The 24133-nt window shown below is 45.7% G+C and overlaps 1 protein-coding gene across 6 annotated transcripts in view; it reads right to left on the bottom strand.

Moving 5' to 3' along the window:
* Positions 1-6288: 6288 nt before the first annotated feature.
* Positions 6289-24133, bottom strand: part of SCUBE2 (signal peptide, CUB domain and EGF like domain containing 2) — a 64460-nt gene continuing 46615 nt past the window's right edge. For 5 of the 6 annotated variants that reach the window (XM_079928512.1, XM_079928513.1, XM_079928516.1 and 2 more), the window contains 7 exons: positions 19528-19698; positions 17133-17300; positions 16257-16418; positions 12986-13183; positions 11418-11570; positions 7463-7542; positions 6289-6794 (listed from right to left, as the gene is read on the bottom strand). In XM_079928512.1, coding sequence (XP_079784638.1) covers positions 6642-6794; positions 7463-7542; positions 11418-11570; positions 12986-13183; positions 16257-16418; positions 17133-17300; positions 19528-19698 — 1085 coding nt within the window. In that variant the 3' untranslated portion in view covers positions 6289-6641. Of the gene's footprint in view, positions 6795-7462; positions 7543-11417; positions 11571-12985; positions 13184-16256; positions 16419-17132; positions 17301-19527; positions 19699-24133 lie in introns of those variants that run through there. The other variant, XM_079928517.1, reaches the window with a different exon arrangement.

Here is a 24133-nt window from a genome sequence, read left to right as displayed (position 1 = left end):
GGGAATATTGGGTGAGTCATGCTGCTTGAGTCCCCTTAGTTCCTCGTTGGAAATCCCAAGTGAGGGTTTACCAAGCCTCTTATAGTTGCACCCACATCACTCAAAACTTCAGCTTTGGTGCCTGATGTGGCTGCTAAAAGCTGCCTTCCTCAAGCCAAGTCACCTGGACCTAACATTGGGATTCTGAGCACATATTTTTCCTTTGCCACCATTACCATCTGGCTATATTGTCCACAGTTTTATGCAATGGACAGGCATCATTTACTGCAGCTGCACTGGCACTGTGTAACGATGACCAGTTTGTGGTCATGCACAGTGAGTTACACACAAGGCTGCAGAGGGCTGAGCCCAGCAGGCCCAGCCAGGGTTCACCACAAGCTCACACTCTTTACCACCACACTCTTCTGCTGGCCATGACTGTGTCAGTCACACATTGCTGGGTCTATCCTCCCTGGGGCATTGGTTCCATTTTCTGCTCAGAAACTATTAATTATTTTTCAACCACAAAGTGTATAATAAGGCAAAGATAGCACCAAAGCTCAGATTTGAGGTAGGTTTTCTATTTCTGCTTTTTGCGCTGCACAAGGAAAAGACAGAAAACTCCAAACTATGCCTCAAAGTTATCCTTCAATCCTAGGTAGGATAAAATATAAGATCATAAGACAGTCCAAGTCAGTGGGGTGTGTAAGCTCTTTAAACGACACGTGGTGAAAATCACACAAGATTACAATTTGGGACTGATTGTTCCCCTGCATTCTTTTTTTTAAAATTTATTTTTGGCTGTCTTGGGTCTTCGTTGCTGTGTGTGGGCTTTCTATAGTTGCCACGAGCGGGATCTACTCTTTTGTTGCGGTGCATGGGCTTCTCATTGCGGTGGCTTCTCTTGTTGTGGAGCACGGGCTCTAGGTGCGCAGGCTTCAGTAGCTGTGGCTGGCAGGCTCTAGAGCGCAGGCTCAGTAGTTGTGGCACACAGGCTTAGTTGCTCCGCGGCATGTGGGATCTTCCTGGACCAGGGCTCGAACCTGTGTCCCCTGCATTGGCAGGCAGATTCTTAACCACTGCACCACCAGGGAAGCCCCCCCTGCCCCCCCTCATTCTTTCAAGTCCTTTTTCCTCCTGTCTCAGGAATATGTATCCAGCCTAGCATGGTGCCGAGACCATAACAATGAATAAATGAATGTGGTGTGTGTGTGTGTGTCTTTGGACATGGATGTGATTCAGAGAATTGTTGATAGTTTGAAAGGACCTGAAGATCAATGACTTCTCACCTGGTCATTAGTCATTAGGCCAGGCAGAGGGAAGGAAAAGACCTAAACAGATACATTCCGAGGGCTGTTTGAAGCAACATGCAATCAGTTGTCAAACCACAGCCCTAGTCCCCAACATCCCATTGGTAACATTTTGTCTTGAATTATGAGCATTTAAGCTCCAAGGTTACTTAAGCTCCAAGGCTGTGGGATGACTGAAACACAGGTGGATTCCATTTACAACCACTAGGTGGCATCTGTTCTAGGAATTGCAAAATGGCTTGTTCACAAGCTGGAGCTTTCCTCATGCTGGCCTGAGCCAAACTGTCAAGTTCCTGCTGGGTGGGCAGAGGAACTTGCCAGGGCCAGTGCTGCCAGGCTTGGTTTAAGGAGCCAGTGCCCTGGGAGGGGGCTGGATTCATGATTCCAATGATGAGCTCACCCTATCTAGAGTAGCCGCTCCCTCCCACCACCTCCTCATACTCTTATCTTTTCACCCTTTTTAACTTTCTTTATAGCAGTTATCACACTTGACTTTACTATATGTTCGTTTATTTTCTGTCTCCCTCCACTAGAATCTAAACTCCACAAGAGCATTTTGCTCATTACAGGATCACCGGTTCCTCAATACCTAGCACTTGGTAAGCCCTCAGTAAACATGTTGTATAAATGAATGAATGAGCAAACACGTTAACAAAGAATTATTAGTAACTAAGGTCTGTAGTCCATTCCCCTAATGAGATACTCTGAAAACCAAGCAATGCTGAGTTATGATCATTGTTTATAGTAGGTGGGTTTAATTTGTATCCCTTTTATTCAGCTAGAGCAACCTGCCTGTGAATGAGTGGTTTCACTTTCTAAATCTGTTTCAATCCTGTGTTCCCTGGAAAGTGATCCCTGCTGAGTAGGTATGTCTTTATAGCTGTCAATCACAGGAGCAGCCTCGCTGGGCCATCAAGCCCCAGATGTTGGTCTCCTGTAGGCGGATCAGGACTGCCTGAACGGAGAAGGAAGCATGTTACCACAAATATCCAGGACACCCCTGAGCTGGGTTCACAAGCCCCTGGAGTAGATGACACAGGGAGGAAGCCTCTCCGAGGCTTCTAATTTCCTGTGGTTGGGCTCCTAGTGGCAACACCCAGGACCTGGATTTGGAGGCAGCTGATGGCTTGCCTAGCAAGAAGGCCACAGGTAACAAGGCTCCCTTGACTTGGTGAGGAACTGCTTTACTCCAGCCTCACCTAATCCACGTGCCTCCCAAATACTGACTAAGAGTAACGTAGACTTGGGTAAGGCTCCTGGGATCCATCCTCCCGCGTGAAAAGAAGCAGATATACTGACAGCCCCAGTAAGAGGCATGTCTTCTGAGTTAAGGAGGAGATCGAGGTGTGCAGGAGGGAGCCCAGGGTTTCCCGGTGCACAGGCCCACTGGCTGCAGTGGTCTGCAGTGGTGGGCAGCATGCAGCAGCCCTGGTGCCTCTTCCTGCAAAGATCCACAATTCCTTGCTCTGTGCGGTGCAGCTGCTGCCTTTCCCAAGTTTCCACATGACAATTATAAAATCACCTGCAAACCTAAATCCAGTGAGTGCCTACAGATGACACACTCAACAGCTCAGAGAATGATTCAGAGGAAGCAATCTTCCAAAGTGAAGATAATCATCCGTTAGTGTGAAAAGGCAAGCACTCTTTTATTAGCATTGGAAGCTCAAGGGAAACGTGGCTGAAGCCATAAAAGCAGCACTTCAGTAAATGGCTCAAGAACAATATCCACAGCTGGAGGGAAGGACATGTACAGATTCCTCTCCCACTCAGAGTTCTACCACAAAATTTGTTCTCGCGGAAGGAAGGCAAAGCTCAGCTCTGACCTCTTCCTGTTTACTTTATCAACAGCTCCCCCAGAGTTCAGAGTTGACTGGTCTTCTTTTATCTACCTACTTTTCCCAGGTGACCTCAAGCTGTCTCATTCTTTATTCTGTGACATTAAAATTAATATTCCAGCCCTGAGCGCTCCTGGGACTTCATAGAACCAGTTGCCTATTTGAAATCTTTATTTGGATACTAATAGTCATGTCATACTTAGAATGGCCAAAATTAAACTCTTGATCTTCTCTTCTTTTCCAGTGTCTTATCATTGCATAAGAAAGCACCCAAAGCCTAATGACTAAAACAACAATAATCATTGATTTTGCTCACAAGTCTGTCATTTTGGTACGGCTCAACGGGGACTGCTCAGTGAAGCATCAGCTGGAGAATCCATTTCTAAGGTTAGCTGGCAAGTTTTACTAGCTGTCACCTGGGAGTCAGCTGGGTTGTGGGGAGGTGGGGAGGTGGGGAGGGCTTGGTTTCTCTTCACGAGCTGCTATGGCTTCCTCAAGGCATGGTGACTGAAGTCCCAGTGAGTTTCCCAAGGAGACGAAGTGGAAATTGCCAGTATCTTAAGTCCTGGGCCCAGGAACTAGTAAAATGTTACTTCTGCCATATAAGATTGGTTAATCAGTCACAGATCCCAGGTTCAAGGGGAGGGGCAAAAGGCCCCCAACTTTGCATGGAAGGAGCATCAAAGAATTTGTAGACAGGTTTTTAGATTGTCACATGTCCCAAACCTGCTCCTCCTGCAGTCTTCTCCATCTACCAGTTATTCAGACAACTAGGGGTCACCTTCAGTTGCTGTCCTTCCCTTCCCCTTCCACCCAATCACCAGCAAGTTCTGGTGACTCTCTCCCAAAACATGTCCAGAATCCTTCTGTTCTCTCCTCTCCACTACTCCTGCCTTACCCAGACAACCTCATCTCTCACTGGATGGCTGCTTGGTTGGTTGCAGTAGTTTGTTAACTGTTCTCTGCCTCCGTGCCTGCTTTCTAAAACCTATTCTTCATACAGTAACCACAGCTATCTTTTAAAAACAGAAATCAGGTCACCTCACTCTTCTGTTTAAACCCCCTCCAAAAGCTGCACGACATATTTAGAATTAAACCCACAACCCTCATTCTGAATTCCAAAGCCCAGTGTGCTCTGGCCCCTGTCCAGTTCCCTGGCCTCATCTCATACCACTTGCCTTCTCACTAGTCTATGATCCACACACACGCTTGTTGCTGCCTGATAGCCTTTGCACCTGGCTTTCCTCTATCTGGAATGTTCTTCCCCCGATTTGTCCAAGGCTGGTTCCTTCTTGCCATTTATTTTTCAGTTGAAATACCGTTTACCTAGAGAAACCTCCACAATTCTCAAACCTAAAGAAGCCACACCATCATCTGTTATATTAACCTATTTTAATTTTCAACATAGCACTTACTACTAGTTGATACTTTCCGTGTTGATTTGTTCATTGTCTCCTCCCTCTAAAATGTAAACTCTAAAATGACAAGACCTTGTCTGTCCTGTCACTGTGCATCCCTAGGACCTAGAACAGTGCCTGGCAAAGAGCAGATGTTTGATAACTATTTACTGATTTAACAGGTAGCAACAGTAGCCCCTGCCATCCAGTCTTCCAACAGGACCACAGAGTCTCTCAGAGTGGTTGATGGGTATAGAGAGGAAGCTTCAGGAGGGCTTCAGTGAATCATGCATGGCCCAGCTCCTGAAGGATGCTTCACAGAGACCAGGTTTATGCAGCCTCCTTCCAACCCCCAGTGTACTGCCATCCCTAGCCTTCTTGTGAAACCAGCAATACAGAATCAGACAGTCCTAAGGACAAAGTTACTAACATGCTTGGACGGGGTGGCGCAGTTCTGCTGCCATCGGTCAGGTCATTAACTCACATTGTATTACATTTGAATTTTCATCTTAGGGTCAGACTCAGAAATGTAAGCCAAGTTCCGGCATCACCAATTCCAAGTACTTGTATTAATGATTATTTTTTAAAACGAAGATGCTCAAATTTTTGAAGAGAGACTTAGAAATGGGTATTTAGGACCATCCAAATAAATTTTTTGAAGTTTGATTGGGCTTTTAAAAACTCAATGTTATTAATAGGTTAAAAAACAAAACATTGAGGTCAAAAGAGAATTCAACAATAAATGAAATAATCTTTGTTTTCTTCAAAAATGTTTGTTAATCTTTTTTTTCTTTTGGTACTTTGGTGTAGAGAATTGATTGTGTGCAGAGTTAGTTTGCTACTGAAATAAAACACTATGGTTGTGTGTAGTCAGCCCATTCATTAGGGAAATGGCAGCTTGTTTGATAGAAGTCTTTTTTATTCACTGTAATGAGATTTTTGCCTATAGATTTCAATTTTTAAAAATTCAATAATATTGAAAAATCAAATTCCTGTGGGAGAAAGTGACTGTGAGGTCCCACTGTGCCGAGAGAAAATGAGATGATTCTGCGGTACTAAGAGGCCGGGATTTGTGTGCTTCCGGCAGTGGGTGACCATTAAGGGCCTGAGACCACCCTGAGCCGTGCAGCCCGTGCCCCTGGACCCCAGTCAGGCTCTGAACTTGGCGAGGGGAAGGAAGGCAAACATGACAGGCTGGTCTGTACCACGTCGCACCTGGACCTCGCACGCCCTGTGCTGGGAAGCCCACGGAGGAAGGAGAACCCTTGGCGGTATTGACTCGGGGTGTGTGAAATCTCCTTTTCATGATGGATGGATTCTCATCCATCGAGGAGATCACATCCTATCTGAACTCTCCAGGCTCTACTGCAGCACCCAGAAGAGTGCTGCCCTGAGGGCACAGCTGAAGGTGTAAGACAAGCACTGTGCATTTGCTCTGAGGTGGAAACTGGCAACAGAGAAGGCCATCGATAGGTCTACATTACGATGTCTGTGGAAGTGCTTAGTTTCTACCTTTTTATTTCTAATTCTTTCTGCTGTAAGTAATTTCTAGTGATCACTGCTTAGGACTCAAGCTTCTGGGATCAAACTTAGGTCACACAGGCTGGAGAAGGCTGTGGAGTCACCGAGTCCTCCCAGGTCCCGGGTGGGTAGATGATGCCTGGAGGACTCTCCCTCCCTCCCTCCCCCCTTTCCTGCTCTGCCTGGTCGGAGCCGACACCTGAATGCAGAGGGCTCCCTTAGGGAGGACTATGCTGGAAGAAGCTGAAGTCTCAGACAAGGCAGCCCCCTCAAGGAGGAGTGAGGACCAAGAAGGACACGTGCATCTCACCTGAGCTGACTGAAGTCCCGCTCAGCCAGCCCTTGACATATCCAAGACATGTGCCCACAGCAATGAGAAGCGAGTAAGACTCAAAGCCGTTCTCAGTCCACATCCACAATGCTGGGAAAGAAAAACCAAGTTCAATTTACCAAAATATCTGTATTATCTATAAAAATTGAACTCTAACCAGGCACTGCTACTAGAGGCAGCGTTATCCGGCTATGCTGGCTGCAGAAGCAGATCGCTGTGTTCCACCAGCCCACAGCCCAATGCTGTGCTGAGTGGCACGTGGGCAGGCTCATTTGTAAGGTCTCAGAAACCTGGACACTTTGGAACGGAGCAATCGGATGAAGGATCTTGGAAACATTTCCCGGGACTCCTGGGCTGTGTACTTGAAATAGTTCTGGGGGTGGGCCAGAACGTCAAACAGAGCCTTGATCAGTTTCTTATCCTGAAAAGAACAGAATTTTGTTACTGGGCCAAAATATTTTAACATTATGACATTTTGCCAATGGAACTATAATGTCCCACTGTTAGGCGGTAGGTTGATCAGCTGAAAAACGCTTTGTGAAAATTGTCTCCTCTGATTTTTATCTTTTTTAGTCCCAATTTTTGTTTCCTAAGTATCTATAAAGAGCACATATTACTTTTAGTTTAAAAATTTAATGTGTAAAAAATTGTTTTTCTAAACCACGTGGTAACTTTGGAATTTGGGGAATATTTGTAGCGTTAGTGATATGGCCAGTGTTTATTTATACTTATAAGTATCTAAAATTTGGTGGACTTCAGGCTGGAAGGATGAGCAAGGAGCCAAGAATCCTCAACTATTTGGAGAATGAACATGGAAACATGAGTTGCCGCTGGCTTGGATTTCTGATAAACAAGTTTCCCTCTGCTCCTCCACACATTTCCAAACTAAAAAATACTACTTTATTTGACAACACTAAAAATGGCCCCTTGAGTTTTTTTTAAAAAAAACCTAAGTCTGGTGAAGATATAAAACTGACCTCAGCCCAGAGCAGGCTCAGTGTCTGAAAGGTAGCAAGAGGAAACCCTTCCTCGGTGGCGCCTGGCGAGCCCTGGGGGTGACTGCCGTGGCCACCTCGGGTGCATACTCACCTTCAGTATTTCCTGATGGTTCTCTGATGCGTAGAGCCTGCCATCTCGAACTATGTCTTCAATGAGTTCCTGGTAGTCCTCTGTTTGAATAAAGGACATATTTTGCATTTGTATGCTTTAGTTCTTTCCAGGCTGACTCTTTCATTTTTCAAATAAGGTTCTGAGAAATGCCCCTTCTGTAGCTGCCATCAGAACAATGACCTCTCTGATACTAAGAAGGCAATCAGAGAGAACTTCCACAGACTCACCCGCTACCTCCTCTCACCCACCAGCATCTGCATCCATCTCTCCTGTTCCTCCCTCAGATGAACCTCTGTATATCCAGCCAAGACCCATCCCTCCACTTTGCTTACCAGCTCCATGTTCTCTCACCAAATCAAGGACGTTGTTCCACTAATCCTGCCCTTCCTTTCCTACGTGATGAAATTTTCTCTCTGCTGGTCTTTCACACTAGCATGCAAACATGCTGTTGTGTCTCCAATGTTTTTAAAAAAAAACCTCTCTAGACCTCATTTCTCCCTCCAGCTTCCATCCCACGTCTCCGCTCCCCTTTGTAGCAAAACTCCTTGAAAGAATTGTCAGCACTCACTATCTCCAATTCGATTCCTTTCTTTCTCTCTCACACCCATTCCAGCCAACTCTGGCCCCCAGCACTCCTCCAAAACTGCTTGTTGGGGTCACCAGTGACCTTCATGCTGCTCAACTCTTAGTCCTCATCTTCCTTGATGCATTCAAAGTCTAGCCTATTTCCTACAGTCATAATTCAAATCAAGCATATGCAAAACACAATCTTTTTTAAATTCCAGGCAGAGAAGAATGCCTCTTTGTATGCATATTATGTGCAACAAATCCAAACAAATCATAAGAACATCACTGGAACTGTGTGGGAGAAAAAGTGTCTCCTGCTCAAGTGATGGGAAGTGGAAATTCATAGGATAATACTCATAATTACTAATTTAATACATGTACAATATCGCTGGTCCTCTCTTCCTGTGGTCTCTTTCTTCTTATCCTTTCATTTTCGTGAATACAAAATCTATAAAATATGAATGAGGGTACGTTTTCTTTTTTTTTAATCTTGAATTCCTCTACTGCAGAGTCTCTACCTCAGAGAATTAGCTCCTTTTGATGAGGAGTTCACCATTAGGAACGCTTGTCACTGTTCTAGAGAGCTGTTTGCCACTATCCCAAATGCTTCCAAACCACCATCTTTTAAAGAAATCTTTCCTCTGCTTTTAAGAACTACAGTGTTGGGCTTCCCAGTGTCAGGCACAGTGGTTAAGAATCCGCCTGCCAATGCAGGAGACATGAGTTCCAGCCCTGGTCCGGGACGATCCCACATGCTGTGGAGCAACTAAGCCTGTGTGCCACAACTGCTGAGCCAGCACTCTAGAGCCCGCGAGCCACAACTACTGAGCCCGCATGCCACAGCTACTGAAGCCCGTGCGCCTAGAGCCCGTGCTCCGCAACAAGAGAAGCCACCGCAATGAGAAGCCTGCTCACCACAACGAAGAGTAGCCCCAGCTCACCGCAACTAGAGAAAAGCCCGCATGCAGCAACGAAGACCCAGTGTAGCCAAAACTAACTAACTAAATTTATTAAAAAAAAAAAGAACTACTCTGTCTCCTCACTTGCTCCAACTGTCATGAGAAAAGCGCTCCAGTGTTGTAGGTAAGAACTCAGGAGTCCCAAAGACCCCTGCAACTTTGTCCTGCTGTGCTCTCAGGCAGTTACTTAAATCTCTAAGCCAGAGTGGCCTCATCTGTAACATCAGGAGAGTCGTGTCCACTGCATGGGTGGCTGTGAGGAACGTGCCGTGTCAAGGGCACTTGGCATATGCCTGGTCCTCATAAGCTCAGCACATGTTAGCCGCAGCTACGGTGCTCCCTGCTCTCCAGGCCAGTGGGCTAGTCTGTAGCAGCCTCAGCTGCCCCTTCTCAATGTGACTGCTGTTCTTCTGGGCTTGGAACCAGATATCAAAACTGTCTGAAATATAGGTTGAAAGAAAAAATTAAATAGGCTCTGGTGAAGAGCTAAAAGGCTTCTGCACGGCCAAAACAGCAGTTTTCAACTATTTTCTGCTGTGACAGACACAATATTTTTTTAAATTGGGGTATTGCTGTTTAACAATGTTGTGTTAGTTTCTACTGTACAGCGAAGTGGAGTTCCCTGTGCTATACAGCAGGTTCTCATTAGTTATCTATGTTATACATATTAGTGTATATATGTCAATTCCAATCTCCCAGTTCATCCCACCTGCACCCTCTCTTCTCCCCTTGGTGTCCATACATTTCAGACACACTCTTGTGGGCCTAACCAGGGTTATATGTCATTTCCCCTGGTTCAAGCTACAACCCTTTGTTTGAATTAAAGAAAAAAATCAAGACGTTTTCATGTGTCACAGAGTTGAGAACAGCCTGACTGAAATGTGTGAACTTTGGTGACATTTGTTCTGGAGTCTCTGTGGCTTTTTGGCTCCTTCCTGATCCTAGATGGGGGAGGTTGTTGGCTGGCTGCCTTTGGGGAGATAAGATGCTCTGAATCCCAGCAGAGCCACCTGGGAGCCATGTGTGTCCACCTAGGAGTCTGAGACTAAGGGCCCTTGTCTTAGTGTTTGACATGGTTTCAGGCACCAGGATGATGATTCTAGAGTTTGTCACATGTTAGAAATAAACTATGTGAGGTGTTTTTAGGAACTCCATAGAATATCGTCTTTCCAAAACACCTACTTTTCACACCTGTCTGCCTAAAAACCTTCAGTGGCTCCCTTTAAGATTAGGTCCACCCTTCTGAGCTTGGCACTCGAGACTCTTCATAGCCTAACCCCACCTGCTTCTAATCTCATCTCTCACTGCTGAGCCCCATGCACCCTACCAACTGGCAAAATCATTAGTCCCCAACATGCCAGGTACTCCATCCTTTGACCTATGTCATTCCCTTTTCCTGAGTGTTCTTCCTCCCATTTATAAGAAAACTTACATATTCTTTCAAGACCCAAATCTCTTGAGACTTTGCTCTATTCTTTCCAAAAACCCATGCAAAATGAATGGCTGCCCCTTTTTCTGTCTCACACAGAGCCTTGTACATGCCCCGTTGTAGCATCTATGACACCATATTCTTTTTTGTATCTCTGTCACTAACCGTGTTGTCTCCAGCACCTCACCCAATACCTGGCATACTAGATGCTCATTAAATATTTGTGGCATGGATGAATGAATAAGTTCACGATGAACAGATAACTCTTCCCTGCTAGGTTATGAGGTCTTCCAGGACAAGGTCCAGTTCATTTTGTGTTCCTAGTCAATGTTTGTCACCGAAGTCTCAGAGCTTGGTAGGGCCCCAGGGCTCACACAGGCCACCCCTTCGTTTAACAAGAAGAAAATGAAACCAGGGAAGTCATCTAACTTGCCCAAAGTTACACAGCAAGTTAGTGGCAGAGACAAGACCAGAACTCAGGTCTTTTTCCTCATTCCCTGGGATTCTATATTAAAAAAGCTGCAATTGTAGTAGGTTAATATTTATTGAGTATTTACTATGTGCCACACACGGCACCCAGTCCTTTATGGATTATCCTACTGAACTCTCACATTAAGTCTAACGATTATCCTTATTTACACACTGAGAAAATGAAGCCTAGAGATGGTAAGTAACATCCACAACGTTGCAGAAGAGATTAAACCCAACCTGGCTGACGCCATCGCCCATGTTCTGACCCACAAAACTATGCTCGCGTTCATTTACTTTCTAAAACATCTGTTCATCCTTGTAGTCAGTATCCCCAAATGCCTGTTTAAACCTTGGCACCTGTGAGTCAGCGATGTCCTTTCTCCGTATCCTGCCTGCCTTTCTGAGCATGCGTGCTTGTCAGCAGTCTACCAGCTGGCCCAGGAGTTGATTCTGTTCAGAGCAGAGAACCCTCTTACACGTGCTGCAGCCTGGGCTTCACAGTGCTTACCATCGTACGTCACATACGGGACCTGGAACCCTCTGGCGCTGTTCCCTTCATTGGACTTAAACTGAATCCACAGCTTCTTGGATCTAGAGGTGAAGGCGATGGGGCGTTCGTAGGTCTGGCAGGTTTCATACGTTGTCACAGAATTGGACGAAGCTGCCAAGGGAAGTTGGAGGGGACGGGGTTCAAGACTCATCACTGAGCCTGCAGATAATAAACACTCATCTTTTCAAATCCTCACACCACAAAACAAGTTATGTACAAGGGCTCTTCAGGACCAGCTGAGTCCTCGTAAGGGCCACAGTCGTGACTGTGGGCCCCAGGGAAGGCTAACTGCAAGGCCCATGGCTGGCAAACGGCAGCAGCCCAGGGTGCAGCACTCACTGCAGGAGCTGAGGTCAGGGCTCTCACATTGCAGGGCCAACCTGCTGCAACCTGGTAATAATCTCCGCCATTCACTGCATGGTTCCTTAGACCAGGCAGTGTGCTCTGCACTTTATAGACTTTTATCTCACTTAGCCCCCACCCCCCAAACCCAGAGGAAGTTGGTGCAGTGGTTATCTCATTTACGGAGAAATTAATTACTTGCCCAGGATCACACAGCCAGTATGTGGAAAGATCAGGATTCAAACCCACACCTGACTCCAGACATTGTAACCACTAATAAGAATGGCGAATACTTAAGTAGTATGCGTCATTATTATTCTAAGTGCTTTACAAATAAAAATGCATTTATTCCTTATGATAACCCTATGAGGTAGCAACTATTATTATCCCCATTTTAACAGATGAGCATTCTGAGGCACAGAAAGTTCCCGAACGTATTCCCAAGATCATAGAACTAGTAAGAGGTGGAGCTGGGATTCAGATCCAGGCAGAGCCCCCTCATGACACTGCCTCTAAGCTGCGTTGGTGACAGTATCCTTTTATGGACACTGGGTCATGCATCAGGATGGGAGGCGGGTCCCTCCTGGCTGGACCACGCCCTTTGTCTTGGTCAGTCCCTAAGCCATGAGTTGCTTCCCAGGGTGAGGCAAGTGTCTGGGGTCCTGAAGCCAGCCCTGCATGAGCTTCACTGACACTCTGTGTCCTTGTGGAAGAGGGTTCCCAATGAGCACAGAGGGAAGACTGACCCGCAGGATCGCTTCCTCTAGGGTTCAACAGGAGGCCTCAACCTGTGGTTTTTGTCTAAATTTTGTTTTCTTGGCAAACTCTAGAAACTCATGTCCCATCTCTGTTCTAATAAGAGGTGGCATTCTAGGCCTGTTTCTCCCATTTAAAGCCAGGCATAACCAACAAGGACCTACTGTTTAGCACAGGGAACTATACTCAATACTATGTAATAACCTATAAGAGAAAAAAATCTGAAAAAGAATATATATACATATATATATATATACACACACACATATATATGACTGAATCGCTGTGCTGTACACCTGAAACTTACATGATATTGTAAATGAACTATACTTCCATAAAAAATGTTTTAAATAATAAAGCCAGGCAGCGTGCCATCAGGCTTTCCAGCTGGCCTCAGAAGGGGAGAGGAGCAGACAGGTGAGACGCACCAGTTTTCCGCATCACCAGGTAGTCTCCACAGTCATCCTCTATGGGCAGGAAGATCTCAGGGACCACAATCAAGATGCGGCGCTTGGGGGGTGGGTTGATGGTCCAGGTACATTCTGTGTTGGCAGGGTAATTGCCTGGGTAGTTTGGGGATTCGATGTATCCAGTGAAATCACCTAGCTCCCCTCCACATCTTCTGTCTGGAAGAGGAAATGCCGTGAGTTACCAAGGCACAGCACAGCTGTCATAATGTCATGGTCAAAAAATAATAATAACAATGATGTCATGGCCAGCCCCCGCTTGGCTGAGGAGAACCCTATTGCCCCCGGAAATGACATCATCGCAGGAATGAGTCTGCCCTCTAGTGCCCACAGCCCCCACTGGGAGCCCGACTACATTAACTTCCCACACAGAGCCCACCCCTCTGGGTTCCCAGGGCATCATTTTCTCATTAACTTGAAGGCATTCAAGGTCAGGGACAGGTGTTTGTGAAACAAAAGGATAACTTTAGTTTTTACTGTTTTGTTTACAAAGTCCAAGTGCCAGGAGAATGCATGGCACAGAACTTGTAGGTCTGTCAAAATAGGGAGAATAGAGCTTACTGCTCAGCAAAGGATATTTGACCCTTTCCTACAGATCTTTGATGAAGACATGACAGCCATACTCTTTCACTTTTCTCTCTGGTCAAGACCATGTTTTATTTTTAAGTGGGGAAGAGAATGCCATTCAGCTATCAGTCAGTATAGGGCATGCTGGATACTCACCTCTGGCACCAAAGGCAAGGAGCATACACACTTGTGCGTACACACACACACACACACACACACACCACCTCAGCCACACTTCACTCACTGAATCTCCATTCATCCAACAAATATTCTTGCCCTAAAGGAGCTTAATGTTTAAAACTGTCAGGTGAACCTGTTCAAGAGAAGATGTTGAAGGATTACCTTTGGCCTCTCTAGTTGTAACTGGGATTTATTATTCCCAGTAGGAAAAAAACACACAAAAAAACAAAAAAAGAGCTTTTTGTTCCTGGTAGAGAAGAGGGAGAGGAGAGAGTCATGGAGTCAAGAAAACTGTCTCCGAGCCTGACCGGCTACCTGAGGAACTGTGCCATGCAGCTCCAAGGACCAGGGGTGGGAAGGCAAGGAAACATTTCATCTTGACGGGGAAAAGAATCTTCTTACACTGTGAACTTCCCAAGTGTAATCTACCAACAGACTAGGATATTATGAGCAGCAGTAAGCTTCTTGTTAAGGCACGGGGAGGGGGAAGGGTAAGCTGGGACGAAGTGAGAGCGTCGCATGGACTTATATATACTACCAAATGTAAAATAGATAGCTGGTGGGAAGCAGCCTCATAACACAGGGAGATGAGCTCGGTGCTTTGTGACCACCTAGAGGGGTGGGATAGGGAGGGTGGGAGGGAGGCACAAGAGGGAGGAGATATGGGGATATATGTATATGTATAGCTGACTCACTTTGTTATAAAGCAGACACTAACACACCATTGCAAGGCAATTATACTCCAATAAAGATGTTAAAAATTTTTTTTAATTTAACAAAAAAGAGACTAGACAGCTACTTGTGAGGATGTTGTTAAAAGGGCTTCGTTGGGATAGAGAGAAAACCAGATAAGCTTCCAGTCATAAATTCAAGTGATTCACTGCCCCCTTCAATCCCCTACTCTTCCAGTTTGGGGAGGCCTCTTGCTCCCCTACATTGCTGAACCAGCTGAGGTTGTCAGCTGGCCTTTACTAGAGAATTTTACACAACAGTTAAAAACAAAGAAGCAAACAAACCAAGTCCAAATAGCAAGTCCTTGAATGATTTACCTCCCCATTCCTACAGAATACAAACTAAGCTCCCTAGTCTGGCAGTCAAGACTGTCAATGAAAAAACGCTGGGCTTCCCTGGTGGCGCAGTGGTTAAGAATCCACCTGCCAATGCAGGGGACACAGGTTCGAGCCCTGGTCCAGGAAGATCCCACATGCCGCAGAGCAACTAAGCCCGTGCGCCACAACTACTGAGCCTGCGCTCTAGAGCCCACAAGCCACAACTACTGAGCCCATGCGCTGCATCTACTGAAGCCTCCGTGCTCTAGAGCCCGTGCTCCGCAACAAGAGAAGCCACCACAATGAGAAGCCCACACACTGCAACGAAGAGTAGCCCCCACTCACCTCAACTAGAGAAAGCCCGCGCACAGCAACGAAGACGTAACACAGCCAAAAATAATAAATAAATAAAAATAAGTAAAATTTAAAAAAAGAAAAAACGTTGCCTGCCATGTCAGTAAACAAAGGATGTTGCGACCATCAAGCCATCACACTGCAGCCACCCCAAATGATGCACCCTGAGGAGACTCAGGATGAGAAAGCACAGGATGCTGGCCCCAGATAGCTGAGGTGCAGATCAAAGGAACGATTTCAGTGAGCCCAGACTCTTGTATCTTCCCTCACACAGAAAAGCGCTAACTTCCTTACCTTGAGATATTGGGTCTTGTTTAATTAACAGTAATCTTGATGTTCCGACTACCTGGTCTTTGTTGCAAAAACTCATATATATCCTGGTTCCTCCCCTTCCTCTTTGGAGCAGTCCCTCAGAGCTATCAGAGAGGCTGTGTCCCGGGCTTAAGTTCTCAGTTTTGTGAGCCGAATAAAACATAACTCTCAACTTTTAGGTTGTGCTTTTTTTTTTTTTCAGTCAACAAGGCTTCCTTTCTTGGTCTGCTTCAGACTCCCTGCAGCACATTCCATGATCAGGTCCAGGGGTCTCTTCCCATAAAGCCTTTCACCTTTCTGAGTCTGTGCTTCCTCCCAGCTGCTCTCTTGGGCGTGAAGTTCTTTCTCCCACTCTCCCCCAACTCTCCCCATCAAAACCTTTCCTCGTCTCTCCAGACAGAGGAAGTAGCTCTTTCCTCTGCAGTCCCGCAGCCTGTGCTGCTGCAGGGCCAGGTACTGATTCTGCTTGCATTGCCTGGCACATAACAGGTCCTCAAACAGTGCTTGTTGAACAGGGCTGAACTGACACTTTACCCTTGGGAGCAAATTACAGCAAGTACAGCCTGTGAATGTGCCTGGAGAAGTAGCCTGCACCAATACAGGTGAATGCCTGCAGGTCCAGCGCTGAGCTGCAGAGCCCTGAGGAGGGCTAACAACGGCTCCGCGGTCCTGAATGAACCAGGGACCCCTGCCAACCCGCACCCCCTAGGTGGACCCAGGTGCTTGCCCTCTTAATCAAGGACTGTGAAAAGCCTTAGAGAGAGACCTACTTTTACACTGGGTTATGTTTGTGGAGCCATCAAAGTCAGTCGTGGTATTTCCTGGGCAGGAAACACAATTATTCTTTCCAAATTCTGGCTGGTATGTTCCTGCTGGGCAGCGAATACATCGGTGAGTGGTGGTGTTGTAGAAATGTCCAGGTGAACATTGAACTGTAGGGGTGGGGGAAGGTGGAGAGAACAAAAAGAAAAAAAAAAGACTTATTTTCATCAGATGTAACACGAAAGCTTTTGCAGTTTGGGACAGAAATGTCTATGCCCAAATAAGTACTGCTTTCCTACTACTCTGGGGCTAATCAACATTTAATTCCCTAAATAGCCAGCTTGGGTGCGACTTGTGACTCATGACACTGAGAAAAACACAAAGGGAACGAGGTATGGGTGTATCTTCTGAGTTCATTGTCCGTGATGTCGTCGGGCGTGAATGCTCACAGCTCTGTCTTCATGCACAGCGGGCCTGGGAGCCTGGAGGGGCGCAGAGCTGACCCTGGGCTTGGGGCTGGGCTCCTGCAGAAGGCAGCGGGGTGAGGCTCTGGAGAAGGCGTAGGGCCTGTTCTGGAGTGGGGAACTCTAGGGAAGGGTGAGGAGCTAGAGGAGGCCTGGAAGCAAGGAGCAGAGGGAGTCTGTGTACTAAACCTGCCCATCTCCCCGGCTGTCTTGCAGTCAGCCCCGTTCGAAGGGGAGGACCATATCTAGGGAGTTCCTGTGCTCCCTGCACATCCAGCAGGGACGAATGGCCGTGGGGACCTGTCCTCCCTGCCACTGGGGCCCACACAGGGCACCTCGGCCGAGCTTGACTGGGGCTTTACCACGGTTCTCAAAAGGGGAAATTCAATTCCGGGAAGAGGCAAGCTGCCAAGTCCTCACCTCTGGTTTCACAGTCCTGGAAGGAAGTGGCTCCCAGGTGTTTGGTGAGGAGGCCTCCTCCACAGGGAAAGCAGGAAGTACGGCCAGCTTCAGGCTGGAATGTGCCCAGGGCACAGAGCTGGCAGGGTGCAAAGCCATCCGCGGAATATTCACCAGGTTGGCACAGACCTGGGGGGATCAATGACCTTAGGTGAGCAAGGCCCCTGGGCAGAGCCTTTCCCATCTCTCTGCAGATGAGATCAGAGAGATGTGGTCAGGCCTGTCACCCCATGCGGACCTCAGCTCCCACCTCAGCGAGAGAAACTTTGTCCAGCCCTGCTGCGGACACTGACGAGGTAGCATGTGGGTGCTGATGTTTACACACAGGGCTACACAGCACAGCGCAAAGATGGAGACAAGTGTGGACCCTTCTGGATTACGGAGCAGGCATGGCTAGGCTGCAGGCTTAGGACTACCCAGGGCCCAGGCAGCTGCTGCAGTGCAGGAGCCCCTAGAGAGAGGGTTCTCTGCCTGCAGTCCATGTGCTAATTCGACCCAGAAGTACACCCTCACCCAGCTGATTACATCCTAGTGATATAAAGACTCTTCTGGTCACAGAAGAGTCTCCCCTTTTTACCAATTATATTTACTAAGTTATATCTCCTTATGCTAAGGTGTGTCCTGGCCTCCCTCAATTAGTGTACTAAATGCAACCGATCCAATCCACATTGACAGAGGGACCCAGAGGCGTTTATTTACTTTAAACACCGTACTTTATTATATTTTTTAAGTTTATGACAAGTATCACAGCCATAAACAAAAGGATTGCTAAAAGCACACATCCCTTAGGAACTGGCCTGGCATCGGCAAGATGCTATAAAAATCTGCCGTCTCTTATATTCCTAATCATCTCTCCTCTATTAATTTTCATGGGTTTCTTTCTACCCATAAGGTACAGATATAATGGCGTTTAACAAACACACCTGAGGGAGGAGTCTGGCGTCTGTCAGACCTGGCTGCTGATTCCAAATCCTCCACTCTTTGGCTGTGTGACCTTGAATGAGTCTCTTTAACCTCATAAAGTTTTTGTAGTGATACAATAACCATATGAACAACTCATGGAATTATTCATGAATGCCTGCATGATGCCTGGTATAGGCAAGTATACAATAAGCGTTAGCAATTATTATTATTATTACTAATATTCTGATGTACTATAAATATATCTTATTAAGGTCACACACAAGTGTGAACAGATGCCCCGAAGTACCTCCTTATCAACCTTGCCGTTAGTCCCAGGATTTCATAACAGGCCGAAGTATGCTAGGAGTCACACCGTCAGTCTGAGGATCTGATTTTTAAACCAGAAAAGGTCCTGCACTTGAGTTTGAAGTCATTTAGGTGGGAACTAAATCTGGCTCTGGGAATCACTAGAAGGAGAGGCAGGGCTGCCAGAGCTCCGGCGCACTCTGCCGTGGACATCACCTACAAATCGCCACATCAAATCACACCTTCCCTTTGAGCCCACAGAGTGTCAGTACAGCTGGCCCTTCTCCTGTTTAATAAAGACATTTACTAGCAAAGTAAATAGGAAAGAAGCCCACAGAACCTAAGTAAGCATGGCTCCAGGGTTAACATTTTATAAGAGACAATTAAAAACTCTTCAGAAGAATCACGGACATAGAGAACAGACTGGTGGTTGCCAAGGGGGAAGGGGGTCGGGGGAGGGGTGGAGCAGGAGTGCAGGGTTAGCAGATGTAGGCTAGTATATATGGAATGGATAAACAACAAGGTCCTATTGTACAGCACAGGGAACTATATTCAATATCCTGTGATAAACCATAACGGAAAAGAATATTTTAAAAAAGAATGTATATACATGTATAACTGAGCTGTACAGCAATAATTAACACAACATTATAAATCAACTATACTTCAATTAGAAAACAAATAAAAACTAAAAATGCAACACACACGCACAAACTCTTCACAGAGTTTTAACAAAATAACCAGATGGATACTTTTTTTAAAAAAATTAATAAGCTCTGACTTTGAGACCAAAGCTAGAAAAAGAATCAGCGCTACTTCCTCCATTTTTGGACACTTTCAGGTAGTCCCTACACACTGGGAGATCACTCAGGTCTCAGGGGATATTTATTTACAGTGATTAAACATGCAATTGCAACATTTACACATTTTTTTCCTGTCAGTGTATTCTATCAGATCTTCATTCATTTGTTCAGCATGTGTCAGGCATTGAGCTAGGTACTGGAGAGCCAATGATGAGCCCAATACGGTCCCTGATGGTAGGAATTCCATGGCGCAGTACGCATTGTCTGCCCTGAAATGCACTTATGCCTTCTGCTAAACAATACAGGAGATTGGAAGAGTAAGAAGGGACAGAGGGCATTCTCACCTCCACATTCAGATGCATTCCAAACTTCTGGAGTCTCCAGGGCCCCAGGATTTTCTGGTCTTGGGCATGGTTCGCATGTGATTTGCCCTTCCTCATTTTGGAAGGTTCCATTTGGACATAAAATGCAGCGTTCTTGTACTCCATCGTAGTATGTTCCAGCCCTGCAACTGACTAGCCAAAGGGGGAAATGATCTTGTCAGTGAGGGCACAGAGGCCAAGGAAGGATGACGTGAATGCTAGAGATGGAGGTAAACAGATGGCACTGACCCCACACTCCCCCATACAAACCCCCTGAATACAGAAGGTGTGCCACCTCTGGGTTCCCTGTGTACACCTCTCTGCCATGGTCTCTGTCACCCACTGTTAGAGGCATTTACAGGTTCTCTCTCCCTAGACCATGAGCTCCTCGGGGGCAGGGATCACAGTGGTCCTAATTATTTTTGAACACAAGCACTGATGACATTCCCTACTTCACAGGAGGAGTATAAAAGTGAAAATCATTCACTGAACACAGGACTGGTGCTAGAAGAATAGAGAGGAGGGGGCTATTAATTCTGGCTGGTGGCATCCTGGAAGGCTTCCTAGAGGAGGCCACATTTGTGTCAGGCCTTGAAGGATGAGTAGGAGCTCCCCAGATAGGACGAGCGGCAGGTTGTAAAGATTCACGCCTGACATGGGAGGAAAGGGAAAAAAGGAAGGTTGGGGATAGACTGAAAAAGTCCTTGAATGCCAGGCCTTTGGATTTTATCCTGCAGGTAAAGGAACCATTGAAAGGAGAAGAATACGACCAGAAGCTGTGTTTTAAAAAGCCCACTCTCTGTTGGCTGTGGGGAGGGTGATCTCAAGGGTCTTACAGATGACCTCTGCAAAACAGCATGCTTCATATTTGTAATAAAATTGATACATGACAAAGAGCAAAGCCTAGTAAATGTCTCCTGAAAGAATAAACTACAAGGAAATTAATAAACTATGCTTTTGATTATATTTTGGTGTTCTTAGTTAAACATGGGCTCATATCTTATTTTAGGATATGAATATAAATATACTGAAGTGGGTTCCCTAGTATAATATTTAAAGAACATCATCATAACCACCAAAGCAGGCTTTCTGATGGCTGACGTTTGTTGAGTACGTACCATCTACTAGATACTGTGCCACGAGCTTTACACACTTTATCTCATTTAGTTCTGGAAACACCCAAAGGAGCTGGGCGCTATGATTAGCTCCATTTCACAGAAACAGAGACTTAGGGACATTAAATAATTTGGCCAAGGTCCCACAGCTAATCTGTGAAATACACCTACAATGAGATCAAGAGCTTTGAGTTTAAAGAGGAAAAAGGTCATTGAATAAAAGTGCCGACTGAATCACAATTCCAGACTTTGCCAAGGATTCTCTATGGGGCATTAAGGGAGTCTGACTGGAATAAAACACATTTTCTTTTATACCTAAGCTGCTAAGAAATAGAAAACAAAATATCACATGATAAAATTAGCTATTATAGCTCTTGAATGTGTGTAAGGGGGAATACTGGTTTTCATCCTACCCTACAAATGCAATTTGCATATGTACTTTTAGGGTTAAACATGGCAAAGTTCTCTATTACCAGTAATAAAAATGTCTTTTCATTATTTACCCCATAATTTAAAGAAAACTGAGGCTTTTTAAAAAAATCATAGTAAGATGAAACATGCCACATTTCAAATATTATTTTTACAATTAAATGATATCAGTCAAAGTCTACTCTAAAATCTAAATCTTAATACTTTTTTATATTGTTTGGATTTTCTTTTACAATATTCACATATCATTTTTAATTCATTTAATGACATTTTTTAAAAAATTAAAAGTGAACCAAACTCTTGGCAAACGACATTATCATGGGTATGATGCACAGAGCTCTGGCAGACAGAGCCTATAATTCCAGACTTAGTCTCTAAATGCAGCCCTACAGGATAATGGTTTCCATAATTACTCTGGTTTCAGCTCACCTCCTATGAAAAGCTGGGCTGAATTATGTAGTAGGAATTCATGGCTTTTTATCCTGTGTTCCACCTGACTATCCCAGCGCCTATAGCAGGCCAGTAAATGAGAGCCTAGCCCCTTCATGGCTCTAACAAGCCAGCTGTCATGAAGACTGGCAGCAAGAAAATAAAACCAGGGCTGTTAGGAGCTCCTCTCCCAAGCCATGTCCATTTTGGGAACAGCTGTTTTCATAACACTCATTCACCTAAAGGGACAGTGCCCATACGATGGCAAAGATTCCAACAGCCCCATGAATCATAACTTAGAGTCGGATCAGTCTGGTTTGTTTTATCACTGTTCCTCTGGCAGAAAACGATCCCCTTCATATAGGTGGACAAGAATGGACCTGGTTCTCTCTGCGAAGAGTAACTGGACGGACTCCCGCTGCTCTGGTTGTCCACTCCTTCTTAGAACTATTGAAACCCCGCAAAGCCTTTTCAAGGTTACGTTTTGTGAAGCCTCAAGATATCCCACATCTGTTGCAATTTCTCAAGTGAGCAAAGGACTGAGAAATGCCCCTTGGGCTGCCCTGCAGAAAAGAGGGCACCAGTTCTTTTTTCTCACAGTGAAAGGCCTGCTCCACATAAACAAGCTCATCTTGTCACTCACAGTTTCCATCTTCCTTCCAGAAAGAAAGACGTACAGAAATAATCCATGGCAAGCACCTTCCAGATTAATTTGTTCCTTTCACAAGGTAAAAATGGGCTAAACACTAAAAAGCTATTCTGAAATGTCATGAAGAGACTCCTGAAAACAGCTCTTTGCAAATCTGCTAAAGATCTGACCTAAAGAGACCTCAATGCCAGTTCCAGTTGCTTCTCTTTTCTCCTTGAGCAGCCAGCTTGTTTTGCTGCCCCAGACAAAGGAGTCAATTGCCCCCAGAACACTTTGCGATCACAGCAAAGCTTTTGTGTGTCTTCAGTGACCATTAAAATCCCATTCTCAAATCCCGCACAGCTGTTTTCTCTCCCCTTCAAAAAAAGAAAGCCTTTCTGATGCAAAAGGGAGAGACCAGTGGGGACCAGGATTAATGGTGACAAAGAGACCTGAAGGCTGGCCCTCTTTTCAATACCACGGCCTTTGAGTATTTCAGGCTATGGACAAACACTATGGTCTCTCTGTGGCTAAGATGGTGAACCTAATAAAAGGGGTCACTCTCCAGCATCTGACTGTTTTCTTAAGAATCACGCCTTGCCTTCTGAAGGAGAGCCACAGGCAGCCCACGTGGATTCCCAGGGTCTCCTGGAGCTGCTGCTTTGTCACGGCTCAGAGGCAATGGCGCTCGAGGCGGTGCTGTGGCCTCAGGATCCTGGTTTGAACTCCTTTTAAATGAGTGTTTCAGGATAACAGGAGAGAGCACTCCCTTGGGCTGAGAGGTTGATTTGTCACGTCTGTCCAGGTTTTTGGTGTGTGCTCAGTTTGCTATTTGAAAACATTCTTAGAGCTGAGGCAGAGAGATGAGCCGGACTTGACGCCTTCCTTGCTGAGTTTCCCCAGTGCGTGCTGTTTTCTTCATGCCTAGTTAATGGGACTGAGATTTCACTTCCTCTAGAGTGCCTCTTTTGCCCTCAATTTAAATATTTCCCCAAAGATTTGCCCTTGGCCCTCTTTTCTCTTAGTGTTGGCGGCAACTATCCTTGGGATTTCATCTGTTGTTCCTGTGAAGATTCATCTACTCATTTATTCAGTTAAATACTTAGCACTGATTATGTGCAGAGTACTGTTCTGGGGGCTGGAGATACAGCAGAGGAGACAGACAGGGCCCTGCCCTAACGGGGTTCTCATTCTAGTGGAGAATATGAACAATAAATGAGCAAACAAATAAATACATAGTAGAATGCTAACTAGAGGTAAGTGCAATGAAGAAAAGTAAAACGGGCAGAGAGGGTAAGGCAAAGAGTGGTGGGGATGGAGTTTGCATGAATGCTATTTTCGAAGAGTAGCCAGGAAAGGCCTCTCTGAGCAGACGGCAGAGTGAAATGAGAGAAACAGCCTTGTGATGGTATTGCCTAACAGCAAAAGAGCCAATGTAGCAGGAACATAGTGAAAGGGACTGGGTGATAGGATATGGACTCTAAAAGCAAGCAAGGGCCAGCTTACGGAGGTTCTTGAAGGTCATGGTAAGGAAATTAGACCTTACTCAAAGTGTGTTGGAGGTTTCAAATGGGGCAGTGAAATGATCTGACTTATGTTTCTAGAAGATCTTCTAGCTACCGTGTGGAGAACAGCCTGAAGACAGGCAAGGCTAAGGAGAACAATTCAGAGCCCATAGCAATAGACTGGCAGGAGATGGTGGTGGTTTGGAACAGAGTGGTAATAACAGAGGAAGAGAAAACTAGTTAGGCTCAGGATATAATGTAAAGGCAGATCTGACAGGATTTGCTAATGGATTCAGTAAGGAGCATGACAGAGCAAGAGAGGCCAAAAAGACTGAGGCTTTCAACTTGAGCAACTGGGCAAACAGGGATGCCAGTTACGGAGATGAGGGATGAAGGAGATGAGGGAGAAGTGGGTTTTATTTTGGAGGGAGAGAGGAGAATAAAATGTTTTGTTTAGACATGTCAAGTTTAAGATATTTTTT

This window comes from Stenella coeruleoalba, assembly GCF_951394435.1.
Source record: "Stenella coeruleoalba genome assembly, chromosome: 8".
Lineage (NCBI taxonomy): Eukaryota > Metazoa > Chordata > Mammalia > Artiodactyla > Delphinidae > Stenella > Stenella coeruleoalba.
This window is presented reverse-complemented; position numbering and strand designations above follow the sequence as displayed.